General features: G+C 35.6%; 1 protein-coding gene across 1 annotated transcript; it reads left to right on the top strand.

The window, feature by feature from the left end:
* Window positions 1-10,926: 10,926 nt before the first annotated feature.
* Window positions 10,927-11,878, top strand: LOC116585647 (heterogeneous nuclear ribonucleoprotein A1-like). Its single transcript, XM_032334970.1, has one exon. It carries the CDS (start codon window positions 10,942-10,944, stop codon window positions 11,839-11,841), a length of 900 nt encoding a protein of 299 aa, XP_032190861.1. The 5' UTR covers window positions 10,927-10,941; the 3' UTR covers window positions 11,842-11,878.
* The last annotated feature ends 4,929 nt before the right edge of the window (window positions 11,879-16,807 follow it).

Genomic DNA, 16,807 nt, shown 5'->3' with positions numbered 1-16,807 from the left:
CATTTGTTTCTATATGAACTGAGAAAAATAATGAGGGTTTTGACTATATAAAAGGATGTTAATTTCAGTCATTATGCATTCTTTTATGTATATTATACCTAAAAACTGCCTAGGGAGTACCTGGGTGGCTCAGTCGTTAAGCGTCTGCCTTGGGCTCAGGTCATGATCCCAGGGTCCTGGGATCTAGCCCCACATTGGGCTCCCTGCTGAGAGGGAAGCCTGCTTCCCCTCTCTCATTTCCCCTGCTTGTGTTCCCCCTCTCGCTGCATCTCTCTCCGTCAAATAAATAAATAAAATCTTAAAAAAAAAAACACTTCCTAGAACAACAGTGAATATGCTCATTATTAAATATGTCCAGTTAACTTAGTTGTAAATGTATTTGATTAGATCAAATGTATGAATTTTGAAGATTCCCTTAATATTTTTTAATCATAATCTAGTATCCTCCATACTTGGAAAAAGAAAGGAGAATATTGGCTCATGCCATACTTCTCAGTCAGCTGAAATCCCGGCATAGTTGTTCATGTTCTATACCCTTCTTTCCCTTCCCAACAAAAATATTCAGTTTTGGAAGAGAAGCAAATTCCTGGATTAGGTCAAGTTTTGCCAAAAATATAGTGGCCAGACGTTACCACATATTTAGCTGTTTGGCTTTAATATTTTTCCTCCTTAAATTGAATCATTTATGACAGGTTTATGGGGAACTCAGAGAAAAATGGGAGAATCTGTTTGAATGATCCTGTTCAGTAGAAAAAAGAACTAGAATGAGACCTTTTCTCCTTTTACCTGAAGTATGGCTAATCTTTCTGGTTTTATTCTCCATGATCAAATGACTGAAAAATTAAAGAGTTTGGGAAGTGAAACAAGGAGTGCTTAAAAACTCCTAAAGCTAAAACAGAGACCTCTCAGAAGTTCACTGAGGCATTCCAAAAAATCAGGGCAGTGTGAAGTTGAAAGAAGCCTTGCTCTTCAGATCTCAGTGTGTTGTACAGGGGCTGTGAGGCTACTGGAGCCCAACAGAGCCTTTCATATCTTGCTGAAGCAAATGTTTCTATGTAGATGCAAGAGCTCTGTAAATCAACGAAGCCTTCCAAATCAGTGCCTCAACTCTCTCTCTGTTTATATACACTAGGCATATGCTTCCTGTGACCACTTCAAAAGAAATATAACTTTCTTAAATATTATTTAAGTGCAGTTCCTTGGCTGTGAAAGAGAGAAAATATAACCGACTTTGAATCTTTTACTACATGGGTGGAGAAAGAAGGAAGGAGTGATTGAAATGTTACGCTGACCAGTCTAGGAAATGGGTAATAACTTGTGATTAAATGCAGATGTTAACCTGAAAAATTCAGTCAATCACAGATATTAAACATGCCTGGAAGCTATAAAAAAGCAGAAAGTAAGCCAATGAATAACCTTTCATTGAAGGTCTGTAGTGACACACAATTCACACTGGGAAAAAATGGTCTAAATTTAAATTACTTCAACTTTTCCATCTTGTATAAATGTTTATGTACAAATGAACAGACCATTACATGGACTAGTAACCAGGGAACACTGGAAAATTGAATAAATCAAAATCAGAATAGAAAGAGCCATGAATGACAGGTGTATAAGTAGCACTTGGAAAGGAACAAGCTGAAAAATATTCCATTTGAGTAAGCATAAACCACACTAGAAACATTATAGATACATTTTAAAATCCAGAATGTCTGTTATATCTAAAGATAATACAATAGTATAGAAAGCAGATTACAATTTGCCATAAGTGGCATTTCATAGCTAATGAGCTAGACATTTCATAGCTAATACTCCCTGGCCTAGCACTGGACTTGGCATATAATTGACACTCAACAAATGTTAGTTCTGATTTATTGTTAGTAGTGTTCCTCAAAATTAAAAAAAAAAATCCACATGTTATAATAATAAGAGAACTTCAAATAGAATTCCAGTAAATAAGCATAATTGTAACTATTATATATATAAATGTGTGTGTGTATATACATATTATATATAGTCTCTCCCTATATACACACACACACACATATATATACAGATAAATATATATATATATATATATATATATATATATACACACACACACATTTTTTTTTTACCAGCAGTCACCACTTTTTGCCATGCCCAGTGCCAATCTAACATTGTTGAGAAGCAACTATATTTCAATTGGCACTCCAGTGAGTCTCTCATTCATCATTTTCAACTGCTGACATATCACTTTTACCAGCTGGTTCTTCAAAGCCCAATTATAAATTCAGTCAGGAGTTAGGTGATAGGATAGAATAACCACAGGTTACAAAGTGGCTTTTTTGAAAACACAGCTGAACTATTTCCTACCATACTTGTTTTCCAAAGCAGCTTACAAGATTCACTCTAGCAAAATGTGGGAATGTCCCATAGTCATATGACAACAACAGAGAATTACAATGATGATCAGATCCCATTAGGAAGATTGGGAGAGAATTGCATAATTTTAAGTAGTAAACAAGCAAAATGAAAGATACTGGTGTTAAAGAAACCACTGAGACTGAAAACTGAGTTCTTGGTGCCACTGATTTAATTGTTTATATGTTTTTCTCCACCAGATTAAATGATTGACACAGTATTGTTGGTCTATAGGAAGAGTTTTGTTGAAAGACATAGGGAAAGGGTTAGGTTTAAGGTCAGGGTTAGGATGGAATTGGTGAAAAAACAAACCAGCAAACAACTGACTGACCATGTAATCGAATATAGAAAACAAAGAAAGTAGGCCTATAGGAGGTTTGTAAATGGAGTCAAATGGAGTGAAAGTGGTAAGAGTCTTGAGGTCCAAGAACAGTGGCTGTGCAAAGTAGCTCAGATCCTTTTACTATGAGCCAAATTAAGCACAAACCACTAGTCTACAGAATCTTTCTGTGGTAGAAAGAGAGAGAGAGAATATGAAAGTTGAGAAGCCACATCAAGTCTCATACCTACAGTCCTTAACAGTAATCAAAGAAGGAAATTCCAGTGAATGAAGCACATGAAGATTCTGTGAAATGTCATTTCTTGACCATATTAGTTTTCACATGGGCCATTGTTTGCAAGGCTAGTAATGTTATCAGTTTTTACAGATCAGTTTTCCTTATCACAGGGAAAATGCTCTACAAAAACAGAGGCTGAAAATCACCTAGAAAACAAATCCCACAGGAAGTGCCCTGTGTTGAACTGGGAAAATATGAATACCAAAGAGCAGAGATAGCCATGGTCACAACTGGAGCCATACTACAAATTTTGAAGTTTTAGTTTCTCACTCAGTGGTATATATCCATAAACATGGAATTATAAGTAAATGTGTTCAGTTAGAGAGAGACTATTTCCATAGTTGTCTTCCTTTTTATTTCCCCTGGACACTCCAAAATAAAATTAGAATTAAACCTATCTCCTGTAATCCAATTTAAGTTTAAAATATGGTTGGGTATATTCAGGGATGAAATAATGAGCATATCTGAGGCTAAAAACAGTCTGTAATCTCTTCAAAATTTAGTGAAATTCCATCTCTTATCAGTTGTGGTTTATCCAAGCATCTTTGCCTGAAGATCTCTATTTGATGAGGTGAGTCATTTTGTTTATCACAAACAGGCCTTTTCAAATGAAACACTCTTCTTGGTTGGTTAATATTCTGTCTCCATCACAAGATAGATCTCCATGTTCCTTGAATTTCTGAGATTTTGTGGGTTTTGATGCTTATTTTTAATCTTGAGAGTTCTTTATCTGAAAACAATGATTCCGTTAGAAGGAATGTACTTGGATACATCATAGCATAAATTAAGACAGTACCAATGAAGCAACCTGCGAATATATACAAACTAGACTACAAACTCAACAGATCTTTGTACATCAGAAATGCCTTTCATTCAGGAAAATAAACATAATTAAAACCAGAAAAAAAATTGCTTATAATTCTAGGGTGCCTGGCTCATAGGTGGTCAGTAAAGATTTATTAACCAACAGAGTGAATAGATGAATGACTGAAAAATAACTTGGGATTTATAAATGGATTCATCTGAAAGATCAAAATGCATATAACATTTAATTTGTTGTACTCAAAGAGAGGAGGTAGGTGCAGTGGAGGTGCTAGATGATGATTTGTAGTATTGTAGTATCCAAGTTTACTAACTCAGTAGAAGATACAAAGTAAAACTCAAAACACTCAATTATGATTCTACTTCTATGTCTTTTTAAAAACTTTTCATTTTGAAATAATTTTAGACTACAAGCAGTTGTAAGATAATACATGGAAATTCTGTGGACCCTTTACCCAGTGTCCTCCAGTGCTTACATCTTGCAAAACTATAGTACAAAATTACAATGAAGGAAGTTACACTAATACAACCCATCAGCCTTAAAAATATATGCGCTGACAAAAATATGCACTTATTTTTATGTGTATTTAGTTCTATGCAGTTTCATCACATATATAGATATATGTATCTGCTTAGATGTCTTTTATTATTTTTAAGTTCACTTTTATTTTATTTCAAAGGAATTTCTGCCAGAGAGTAGAAGAAGTGGGCCTTAAATGGAAGGGAAATGACTGAAATCAAGGAATCAACTACCGGATCTAGGTATATGAGTAAGCATGCAAGAAAAAACTAGGCTAGACTATCTACACAGTATTAGTTGAGGGAAATGCAAACAACCAGAAAGTTCTGTGCCTGGAATTACATTCCTAAATAAGAAGCCAGTAAGGATGACATGAAGGAATCAAGTAAATGGCAGATTACAAAAGAGAATAGGCACAAAAATCTAATATGAAAAAGGTGAGCTAGGAACATGTCCAGATGTTAATCAACATGGACAGATGTAAAGGGAAGGATTGTAGGACAATGAAGAAACATACATCCGTTCTTGTTTCTGTTTTCCAAGGCTATCATGTTCCTTATCCTAATAGTCCCTATTAATTTCACACCACATTCTTTATTAAAGAACTGCTCAGCAAAACTAGTGAGCATATTACAATAACTATACATAATGGGGCACCTGGGTGGCTCAGTGGGTTAAGCCTCTGCCTTCAGCTTGGGTCATGATCTCAGGGTCCTGGGATTAAGCCCCGCATCAGGCTCTCTACTCAGAAGGGACCCTGCTTCGCCCTCTGTCTGTCTCTCTACCTACTTGTGATCTCTGTCAAATAAATAAATAAATAAAATCTTTAAAAAAAAAAACTATGCATAACATTTCATAACAATGCAAGGTATGAATTCTATCTTTTTTGAAGTTATTCTTCATAAACATGTGTGCACACGCATGCACAAATTTGGAACTAACATCAACTTTTACATGTAGAAAAATAAACATGTCAGGTCAATGTCCTAAAATTACTGATGTCTTTTTTTAGGTTTTTATTTTAATTCCAGTCAGTTAACATACAGTGAGTGTTATTAGTTTCAGGTGTACAGTATAGCAATTCAGCACTCCCCTTTGGTAACCATCAGTTTGTTTTTTGTAATTATGAATCTGTTTCTCTCTCCCTCTCTCTCTCTCTCTCTCTCTCTCATTCTCTCTCATTATTTTCCCTTTGCTTGTTTGTTTTGTTTCTTAAACTCCACATATGAGTGAAATTATATGGTATTTGTCTTTCTCTGACTTACTTCCCTTAGTATTACGATCTCTAGCAAATGGCAAGATTTCATTCTTTTTTATGACCAAATAATACTCCATTTTTATGTGAATAATATATACCACATCATCTTTACTCATTCATTAACTGGTGGGCCTTTGGGCTCCTTGGCTATTATAAATAATGCTGTTATAAACAGAGGGTTGCATGCATCCCTTTGAATTAGTGTTTTTGTAGTTTTTGAATAAATACCTTGTAGTGCAATTGCTGGATCATAAGGTAGTTCTATTGTTAACTTTTTGAGGAAACTTCATGCAGTTTTCCACAGTGGCTGTACCAGTTTGCATACCCAACAGTACATGATTGTTCCTTTTCTCCACGTCCTCACCAACTCTTTTTTCTTGTGTTGTTGATTTTAGTTATTCTCACAGATATCTTACTGTCATTTTGATTTACTTTTCTTTGATGATAAGTGATGATGAACACCTTTTCATGTGTCTGTTAGCTGTCAGTAGGTCTTCTTTGGAGAAATGTTTATTCATGTCTTCTGCCCATTTTTAATTGGATTATTTGATTTTTGGATGTTGAGTTTTATCTTCTTTATAAATTTTGGATGCTGCCCAGTTTTTCTCAATGCAATTGTCTGAAAAGACTATCTTTTTGGTTTTTTTTGTTTTTTTAAGATTTTATTTATTTATTTGGCAGACAGAGATCACAAGTAGGCAGAGAGGCAGGTAGAGAGAGAGGAGGAAGCAGTCTCCCTGGTGAGCAGAGAGCCTGATGCAGGGCTCGATCCCAGGACCCTGAAATCATGACCTGAGCCGAAGGCAGAGGCTTAAGTCACTGAGCCACCCAGATGCCCCGAGACTATCTTTTTCCCATTGGATATTCCTTCCTGTGTTGTCAAGGATTAATTGACCATATAATTTTGTCTTTATTTTTAGATTTTTCTATACTGTTCTATTTATCTATGCATCCATTTTTGTGCCAGTACCATACTGTTCTGATTATTAAGTCTTATATATGTCTCTTTATTTTCATGTGCTTGAGAGGTAATAACCCATAAAAAGACTACAAGAATTGGAAAAAGGGTATGTTTACAGGAAAACACTCCAAAATATACCTGTTTCCCCATACGAACATTGAATGTAAATAGTAGTGATACCTTTTAAATCGTAGCAAAAAAAAAAAATTTGCTATTTTTTTCAATATTTTTCTTCTTTATAAAGCTATAGATTTATCTCTAAAGTTTTACCTATATTTTTGGGCATATAAAATCTTGAATCCATGCCATTCCCTAGAATTTTGGTAATGTTTAGATATCCTGACTTCTTTTTCAATCATTCATATTTGCTGTATAACAGCTTTGATATCCCTTCCTGGGAAATCTGTTCACTTTCTGCCCATACGCCATCTTCCATGGTAACTGATATAAAGCATTTATTAACATTTGATCAATTTCTGCATTTTTTCCTTAAATTTCCTTCCTTTTTTAAAAAAATAGCTCTATCAATTCTACTTCTGATTTCCAACCATATTTACAACTAGCTATTCACATTCTTGAGGGATTAGGCATACAAATTCTTTGAAAGCTAGTACATAGTGCTCTCTTTATATTCCTAATTGAACTATGAATAAAGAATTCTTATAAAAACAAGATTTCGCTCTCAGTTTGGAAGAAACCAAGATAGACAAAATGATATTCAAAGAATGAACTCAATAATAATAATAATAATAAATAATTGATATTTTCTTAATAATTTTGGCTCTCCTGATCCTACAAACAAAGGAATTGCACCTATGTATGTATAACATTAAACTTTCAACAAATAAGGAAAGGGGAGGAATTGACACTAAAACAAGATGCCATTCAGATAATACAGGAGAAATCAAAGCAAATCAAAAGAATTGATTTTAAAAGTATACTGGACTCCTGTTGTAAATAAATGCTTTTATGGCTTAAGACAGGTGAAGCCAGAATAAAATGGCTTTGAAGCAGAGTTATCTCAGTACATTAAACATTAAAACACTCTGTTTAAGCATGGAAGAAGGCAAAAAACATCTTACGTACTCTTTCCCAATTTTCTTAAAACTGTGGGGCAAAGATTAGAAAAAGCTTTAGATGCCAGCCATTAACCTAGAAAGTAGTCAAAATGTCTGCTGAAACCCAGCATCAGAACTCTATTCCTATTTTCCATGTGGATTTAAAATTTAATTTAGATCAGGCTTAAATTTTACTATACAAACTGGCCCATAATCAGAAAACTCCTGGGGCTCTAATGTAGATAAATTTAAATTTACCTTTTAAAAATATAAGTACAGCCCTGGGTACCAGCACTATGTAATCAACTGGAGATCGACCTAAGCCCCACAGAGCAAACACAGGGGTTCACCATGAATCACATTTGTTAGCATAAACTGATCACATTGGTAGTGTGTGGCCTAACACCCCAAGCATACAAAAAAATGCTCGTCAGGAAGAATAGTCCAGGGACTCAGAGCTCAACTTTTAGGACCTATTCAAAGACCAATTCTGAAAAACAGGCCATTCTCGGAAATATGGAGTGTTTAAGCAACTGTCACTGAAGAGTTAACCCTTTCCCGCACACATTTATAAAATTTAAATATATCAATGAGTGAGTTGAACACAAGAACAGACACAAAGAAAATAGAAATGAATACATTGAAAAACTTATTCAAGGAAATCGCTCAGAATTTAGTACAAAGTTAATGTAAGGGCACAAAAGATAGAATGAGAAGGTCCAGTGGCCCTCTAGGAAGTGTTACAGGAGGAAGAAATAAAATTAAAGGCTTTCATTCAAAAACTGTGTAATATCAGGACACCTGGGTGGTTCAGTCAGTTAAGCAACTGCCTTCAGCTCAGGTCATCATCCCAGGGCTCTGGGATCAAGCCCCATGTTGGGCTCCATACTCTGTGGGGATCTGTTTCTCCATTTCCTTCTGCCCCTCTGCCCACTTCTGCTCTCTCTCTGTCTGTCTCAAATAAATATGGACATTGGGGAGGGTATGTGCTTTGGTGAGTGCTGTGAAGTGTGTAAACCTGGTGATTCACAGACCTGTACCCCTGGGGATAAAAAATATATGTTTATAAAAAATAAAAAATTAATTAAAAATAAATAAATAAATAAATAAGTAAAAAAATCTTTAGAACAATGTGGAATCTTGAAGCAGCCCTCACGTCACCAGCTGGATAAGAAAATCAAATCCATACCCAGAGCCATCTAAATGCACCTACAGGCTATCAAATAAAAATCCTTAAATTTAACCAAAAAAAAAAAAAGAAAGAAAGAAAGAAAGAAGAGAGAGAGAGAGAGAGAGAGAGAGAGATTCATTACCCAAGAAAGAAAAATAATTAGACAACATATTTTTCATCAGTGGATGTCAGCTAAGGATAGATTTTTAGAGAAGCGATTGTTTTATCTTCAAATTATGTTTTCCATTGCCTCTGGCATTCATTATTGGTAGCTTTTAAGAATTTCCCAGTCTAAATAATATATTTATCCAATCAGTGACTCAGATTACTCACTTAAAAAATAAAAGTAAAAAACAGTAATGCTTACTTTATAAAATAAAATCCAGACATTTTCAAACATACATAGAGCTTATGTTTGGTAGGCCTTTATTAAAAGAAATACTAAAATAGGTGATTTAACAAGAAAGAAATTGAAGTCAGAAGGATAGAATGCAGGGAATTAAACTTTTTTGTTTGTTAAATATACAAGTATTGGTTATATAATATGTTAATAATGAAATGTGAGGCAATATTAAAACATGTTGGAATTAAAATACCAGATAACAATAATGGGTAAATCACAGTAAATAGTTCTGAGATCCTTGTATTATACAGATATTATATCAGAGGGGAGAGGGGTAAGAATTCAGTTAAATACGCAAGTTAAAATTTACGATAAGCCATTATTTTAAAATTTAAATGAAATGGATATCCTATAAACCAGTACACAACAGGAAAAGAGAGAAATTCTGTCAAAAAGAAAACAAAAAAGGAGTAAACTAAGGGGAAAAAAAGAGGGGAAGAAGTGTTATATAATTATACAGTTCAATAAATTATATTGAAAATATCCAAATGTAAACAAGATGTGGTATGTATATCAATGGAATATTACTCAGCCATCAGAAAAGATGAACACCCACCATTTTCATTGACTTGGATGGAACTGGAGGGGGTTATGCTAAGTGAAATAAGTCAAGCAGAGAAAGTCAATTATATGGTTTCGCTCATACGTGGAACATAAGTAATAGTGTAGAGAACCACAGGGGAAGGGAGGGAAAATTGGGAAGAAATCAGAGAAGGAGACAAACCATGAGAGACTCTGGACTCCAGGTAACAAACTGAGGGCTACAGAAGGGAGGGGGGTGGGGTAATGGGGTAACCAAGTGATGGATATTAAAGAGGGCACATACTGTGATGAGCACTGGAGTGTTATATGCAACTAATGAATCACTGAATGCTACATTAAAAACTAATGATGTACTACGATATGCTGGCTAACTAAACAAAATTTTTTAAAAATTTAAAAAATAAAACAAAACAAAAGAAACTTCCCAATGGGTTGGCAGTTGAATATGAGAAAAAGAAAAAGAAAAAAATGAAAGAAAATATCCAAATAAAGAAATATCCAAATAAATATCCAAAAAGGCAATAATTACAAAGAATTAATTACATCCATTCTAAAAATAGAATATCAGATTTGATTACAAATAAAATCCAGGTATATGATGTTAATGAATGAGTTTACATGACCCAGGTTGCTTAGAAAAGACTAATAATAAACCACAAAAATATGTAAAAGACTAATTCAGAAATGGGACACACACACATATACACACAAATATATTCTTATGTGTGTTTGTATGGAGTAAGGTTCTTTATCCTTTAAAAGAATAAGGTTGTAAATTGTGGTATATTAATAAGAAGGAATGATACACAGAAAACTGAATAAATGGATTAGATCTGTAAGTGTCATGAGTAGATCTTCATAACATAACATAATGAAAAGAACAAATTGCTAAATATTACCTATGACATGGTATTAGGTAAATATAAAAAAAGCAAACTATTGTTTATCAATCCATATATATGCAATAAAAGTATAACCATATAGACTGACTACACACCTGATTCATGATAATACCATCCCTGAAGAAAGAAGGAGAGAGAGAAAAAAAAAGAGATATCAGAGTAGGAAAAAGCTTCCACTTATTTTTAGTGATCTGTTTCTTTTGTTTTAAAAATCTGGGACAAGCTTTCTGCCCGTGGACGCCGCCAAGTAAGCATCGTTAAAATCTCCCCTCCCACCGCCGTCATGTCTAAGTCAGAGTCTCCCAAAGAGCCTGAACAGCTGTGGAAGCTCTTCATCGGAGGTCTGAGCTTTGAAACAACCGATGAGAGTCTGAGGAGCCATTTTGAGCAATGGGGAACACTTATGGACTGTGTGGTAATGAGAGATCCAAACACCAAGCGCTCCAGAGGCTTTGGGTTTGTCACATATGCCACTGTGGAGGTGGTGGATGCAGCCATGAATGCAAGGCCACACAAGGTGGATGGAAGAGTTGTGGAACCAAAGAGGGCTGTCTCAAGAGAAGATTCTCAAAGACCTGGTGCCCACTTAACTGTGAAAAAGACTTTTGTTGGTGGCATTAAAGAAGACACTGAAGAACATCATCTAAGAGATTATTTTGAACAGTATGGGAAAATCGAAGTGATTGAGATCATGACTGACCGAGGCAGTGGCAAAAAGAGGGGTTTTGGTTTTGTAATATTTGATGACCATGATTCTGTAGACAAGATTGTCATTCAAAAATACCATACTGTGAATGGCCACAACTGTGAAGTAAGGAAAGCGCTCTCTAAGCAAGAGATGGCTAGTGCTTCATCCAGCCAAAGAGGTCGAAGTGGTTCTGGAAACTTTGGTGGTGGTCGTGGAGGTGGTTTTGGTGGGAATGACAACTTTGGTCGCGGAGGAAACTTCAGTGGTCGAGGTGGCTTTGGTGGCAGTCGAGGTGGTGGTGGATATGGTGGCAGTGGGGATGGCTATAACGGATTTGGTAATGATGGAAGCAACTTTGGAGGTGGCGGAAGCTATAATGATTTTGGCAATAACAACAATCAATTCTCAAATTTTGGACCCATGAAAGGACGCAATTTTGGAGGCAGAAGCTCTGGCCCTTATGGTGGTGGAGGCCAATACTTCGCCAAACCATGAAACCAAGGTGGCTATGGTGGTTCCAGCAGCAGCAGCAGCTACGGCAGTGGCAGAAGGTTTTAATTACTGCCAGGAAACAAAACTTAGCAGGAGAGGAGAGCCAGGGAAGTGACAGGGAAGCTACAGGTTACAACAGATTTGTGAACTCAGCCAAGCACATTGGTGGCAGGGCCTAGCTGCTACAAAGAAGACATGTTTTAGACAATATTCATGTATATGGGCAAAAAAACTCAAGGACTGTATTTGTGACTAATTGTATAACAGGTTATTTTAGTTTCTGTTCTGTGGAAAGTGTAAAGCATTCCAACAAAGGGTTTTAATGTAGATTTTTTTTTTTTTTGCACCCATGCTGTTGATTGCTAAATAATAGTCTGATCATGACGCTGAATAAATGTGTCTTTAAAAAAAAAAATCTGGGATAAATAGGACAATCCCCTTTTTTTGTTGTTGTTTCTCTTTTACATTATGGGTGCTAACTCAGTTTGTAAGGTATTAACTTTCCTGTCTAGAATTCAAATACTTCATCAGCTTTTCTGACAAGGAAATATTATCAGAAATCTGGGAACCAGGTATATTCTGAGATAATATGTTGATCTTAGGTATCTCCAATATTCCCTAAACTAACTTTAGAGGTCTCATCAGTCACCTACAACAGTGGTTCTCAATTCTACTAGACCAACATCCCACCATCTTTTAAACAAATAATTGAGTATATGCTATCCTAAAATAAAATTGTTAAAAAATAAAGCCTGCCTTCGTGCAGGGTTTTGAATTGATGTAAAGCCCTAACTATAAACTGAAGAATAAATAGAAATAATTTAAAATAAAACAATACATTTTTAAATATGTAAATGGTCAGGCACTATTATACTTGAAGAGGTAAGGAAGTATTCAGGTACTTAAACCAATTAAGCTCTAAAATAGATAGACATACATGCACACCAACATAACTGGAGAGGTTACATAATACCATCTAATAACATACGTAGTGTGATATTTTAAAATGTTTAACATCTCTTGGTAAAGGCCTAAACAAGGCATTAGACAATCTTCTCTCAATGTATACAGCATTGACTCTTGGGAAATTGCATGTATACTATAAACTTTAAGTTATAAACTTAGATCAGCAATTCTCAAATGTTAATATGTAACAGAAGTCTTGATAAGACACAGATTTCTTGTTCCCACCTCTGAAAGTTTTATCAGTGGTCTAGAGTGGAGCCCCAAAACACACATTTAAAACAAGATCTCAGATGATACTGGGGCTCTTGGTCTGGAGGCCAACTCCAAAGATAACTTAGAAAATTTTAAATATGCTTTTTCACACACATGAATGCCTTAAAGGACATTTGAAAAACATGTATAACCATTTTCTGTTTGGCATGACTATGCCATTGTTGCAAGAATTCTAGCATCTGGCACCCACTCACTAAGTGCCAGGGTAGTTCGCCTTCTCACATGATAGCTCAGGGTTCCAAGCACAAGTATTTAAAGAGAGAGCACATGGAAACTATCAATCTCTTTTTTGAGACTCATTAATTCCACATTAGTGCCCTAGTCAGTATATTTCAAACGGTCCCAAACCTATGCAGCCTCTCTGTGATTCTGATTTAGGGAATTGAGACACAGGGCAATAACCTAAAGTATGAATATTTTGTGTCCCTTTGTTGCAAGCTTTCTTTTTTTTTTCCCCACGTCTACAAAAATCCAGCTGAATCACGCCTGTGGTCCACAAAAACAAAAAAAGAAAAACAATTGGTGATTCTAAATCAGTTAGATGTAGTTAGATATGTAGAGAATTGTCTGTTCTTTAAACAAAGAAAAACCTTTGGTTTTCTGCTGTGTACCTTTAATCATCTTCTAAGCAATCCTAAGTATGAGTTTGTCACTCCTGAATAAAAAACTGATGGCAGAACTTAGATTTTGAGGGGTCTTGCGAACTAACCAATAGATTAGTAACTCTTGAAAAATAGAATGTTAAAACATCTCTACTTTTTTTGGCAAAACAGCAGATTAATTTTTAAGCCAAACCTAAATGAGGCATTTTCCAGAAAGTCACAAACTGTAACTATAATTTTATAATGGAATTTTATCTGTGCCAGTTGGAGCTTGGAAGGAAATGGTGTAGAGTTACTTGTCTCTTTGTACAGATCGTGTTACAATGCTTCTCAAAGGCTAATCCAATATTCAGTCTGTGTTGTACAGTAACATCTATAGTGAGAAAGGGGAAAGAAAAGCTGAACTGGTCAAATGTAATGTCCTCTTTCATGAGGTCAGCCAATAGGAATTGTAACAGCTAATATACTAGACAGTGGGAATGCAGTAGAGGGTTTTTTCCCTTCTTTCCCAGGAGAAAAAATAAATATAAAGGCAGTCGTTTTGAAATCTAGAAATATCACAGCTGGAAACCCAAAATAAACCATCTTTAATCCCCAGATTCTGTCAGTTGATCTCCATGATCTCCTTGAGACCACAGCTAAAGTAGGACATTAACTTTACAGGAGGTGGTATTCTGATTTGCACCAGAGAATCCCAGTTAGAGATAACTTGCTGTTTGGACTAAGATCATTGTACACCTTTAAAGTTTAGCATCACTTACAACTATTTAATATAAATGATTTCTATCCATATACATCCTCTTTTCATCAACCTAAATTTTATCATCTTCTTCATTATATCACATAGATCTTATGAAGTATAACTTGGATGCCTGCCTGAATTATAGATTTCACTTCTTTACACACCCAGCATATATATGTGTCAGTTTACTTTTTTCCCCCTACTTAAAAAGGTTCCACTCCAACTCTCATCCTCATGCCTGATGAAGAGTTAATGAGATGTATGTAGGCTTCTTCAAAATCATTGCGCAATCAACCAACTTCTCTTCAAAAGCTGTTGTCAACTGCCCTCGCTGCCTTATTCCTGTTTGGAAGCAAAAAGACAACAGACAAAATGAGGGACCAAAAGTTGCATGTGTCCAGCCCTTCATATTACTACCAGCCTCATAATAACTGATTATGCATTTTATTCATATGGACGCTGACCATATATCACGTCCAGTGAAGTTGGCCACAAGCAAAATTGACAAGGTAAAGAGATGGTTTAGTAGAACCAAACCATCCCCACCACCATCCCACACCTGCTCTGAGCAACATATGAAATTCCTCTTTAGAATGGTCCTATAAATTAGACCAGTTAGATGAACATCTATTAAAAGTCTTCCTCTTCTAAAGTATTGATAGAAGCTTACAGACAACATTATAAACTTATTTTAATAAATTATTCTTTCTGTAATAGTAGTATAAAATTATTTGGTGCTTTCCACATACCAGGCACTGTTATAAGTATTTCACATATATGCAAACTCCAATGACTCGAACCAGTAAAATCAGAATCTCTCAGGGGGGATCCAGACTTGAAGATTTTTTAATGCTCCCAGTGATTCCAGTGTAAACCCAAGGTTGAGAATGCTAAGAACCACTACTTGAATGTATCTACAGCGTCAGAGCCTAATTGCCCTTAGTAACAGAGTCTCTCCTGCCTTTGCATTTCCTTTTCCTTTTTCTTTTTCTTTTTCTTTTTCTTTTTCTTTTCTGAACATATAGATAATAGTCTGTAGTTTCCTTCTTGTATTTTATTTAACCCATTCATAGTGTCTTTATCTGGAGCATTTCTTTTCTTATAACTAAAAATAGGCAGCAGGGGGAGTGGTGTGGGGGTGGTCACTAATATGTGCTTTATAGTTTGGACTATGAGAGATTCAATGGGAAGCAGTGTAATATTGTGAAAATGCCTGGGCTCTAAAAGGATACATCTTGTCTTATACTGGAGTTCTTCTGCTCCATATTAGACCTTAGGGGAATCACTTAACTCTTGTAGTCTTGCTTTCCCTTTTTGTAAAATTGGAAAAATGTTGCCTATTTGTGAGAGCAGAGCTGTATACATATGTAAAGTGCCTGGTGCAGAGTAGGTACACCATGAAGGGCATCTTCTACTCTACCGTAATTATCTCGCTAATTAGCATAAATTCTGACCCATCTTGAGGCCTTCTTCACTAGGTCCTTCTTCCAACTGCTATGCTGTGTGATGAAGCCCAGGGGCTATTCTCCCCCATTCATACAAACATCTTTGAAGCTCTCTCTCCATTTCCTTTAGCAGCAATTTCCCACACTGGCTCGCTGAAGTCACATCTTGGCTTCATACTAACAGTTTTCAATTCTTCAGATTCTTTTGTCTGTCTGTCTCCCTCACCTCCCCCCCCACATTCTCAGACTTCACTTTAAAAGTGGTCTTTGCTCTCAGGCTCTTTCCGGATACTTCCTTCCTGTTAGTTTTCTCTTCCCTATGCTGCATCTCACTTTATCCTTTCACCATGCTTTCAAATACATAATATGGACACTAAAACTCTTTATTCCAGCTTTTTACTTCAGCTTTTACTTTTAAGATTAAGGCTATAAACCCAATGAATATTTCATGTAGAACACTTCTCATCCTTTATTTGCTGAGGTAGATGTAATAACCAGCAAAAAAGCTGTAATAAAATAAACTCAATAAAGAAACTAGACAGAACATATTAAGAGACCCAAATTTATGACTGCTCGGTGAGTCAGAATGTTCTAGAAGATTTGCAAGTTCCCTTTTTATCTCACTTTCCTTAATCTCTTTTCTCAGTGCTGGTTAGTATCGTTCTTTGCACCTAACCTCTGCTGCCTTCCTTTTTTAAAATAGATGAATATTTCTTCTTTTCTATTCTAAGGACTTGCCTTTCATTTTTATCGATTGTGGAATACACTGAAAATGGTGATTCATTGTCCCTCTTAGAGGTTTCTAAATATCACAACCGTGGCCCCATTTTATGCACCAGATCTACTTCTTTTCAATTCTTCTTTTCCTTACCATTTTAGCCTAAGAATCGCTGGAAAATCCCTATTATACATGGCCTCCTTTCAGTGCATAGACCTGAGCT

The sequence above is a fragment of the Mustela erminea genome, chromosome 3 (genome assembly GCF_009829155.1).
Source record: "Mustela erminea isolate mMusErm1 chromosome 3, mMusErm1.Pri, whole genome shotgun sequence".
NCBI classification, from domain to species: domain Eukaryota; kingdom Metazoa; phylum Chordata; class Mammalia; order Carnivora; family Mustelidae; genus Mustela; species Mustela erminea.
Note: the sequence above shows the minus strand (reverse complement) of the source record. Positions and strands in the feature narration are given on the sequence as shown.

Bases quoted from the DNA above. Each gene is read 5' to 3' on its own strand.
- LOC116585647 (XM_032334970.1), top strand. From the start codon at position 10,942: ATGTCTAAGTCAGAGTCTCCCAAAGAGCCTGAACAGCTGTGGAAGCTC.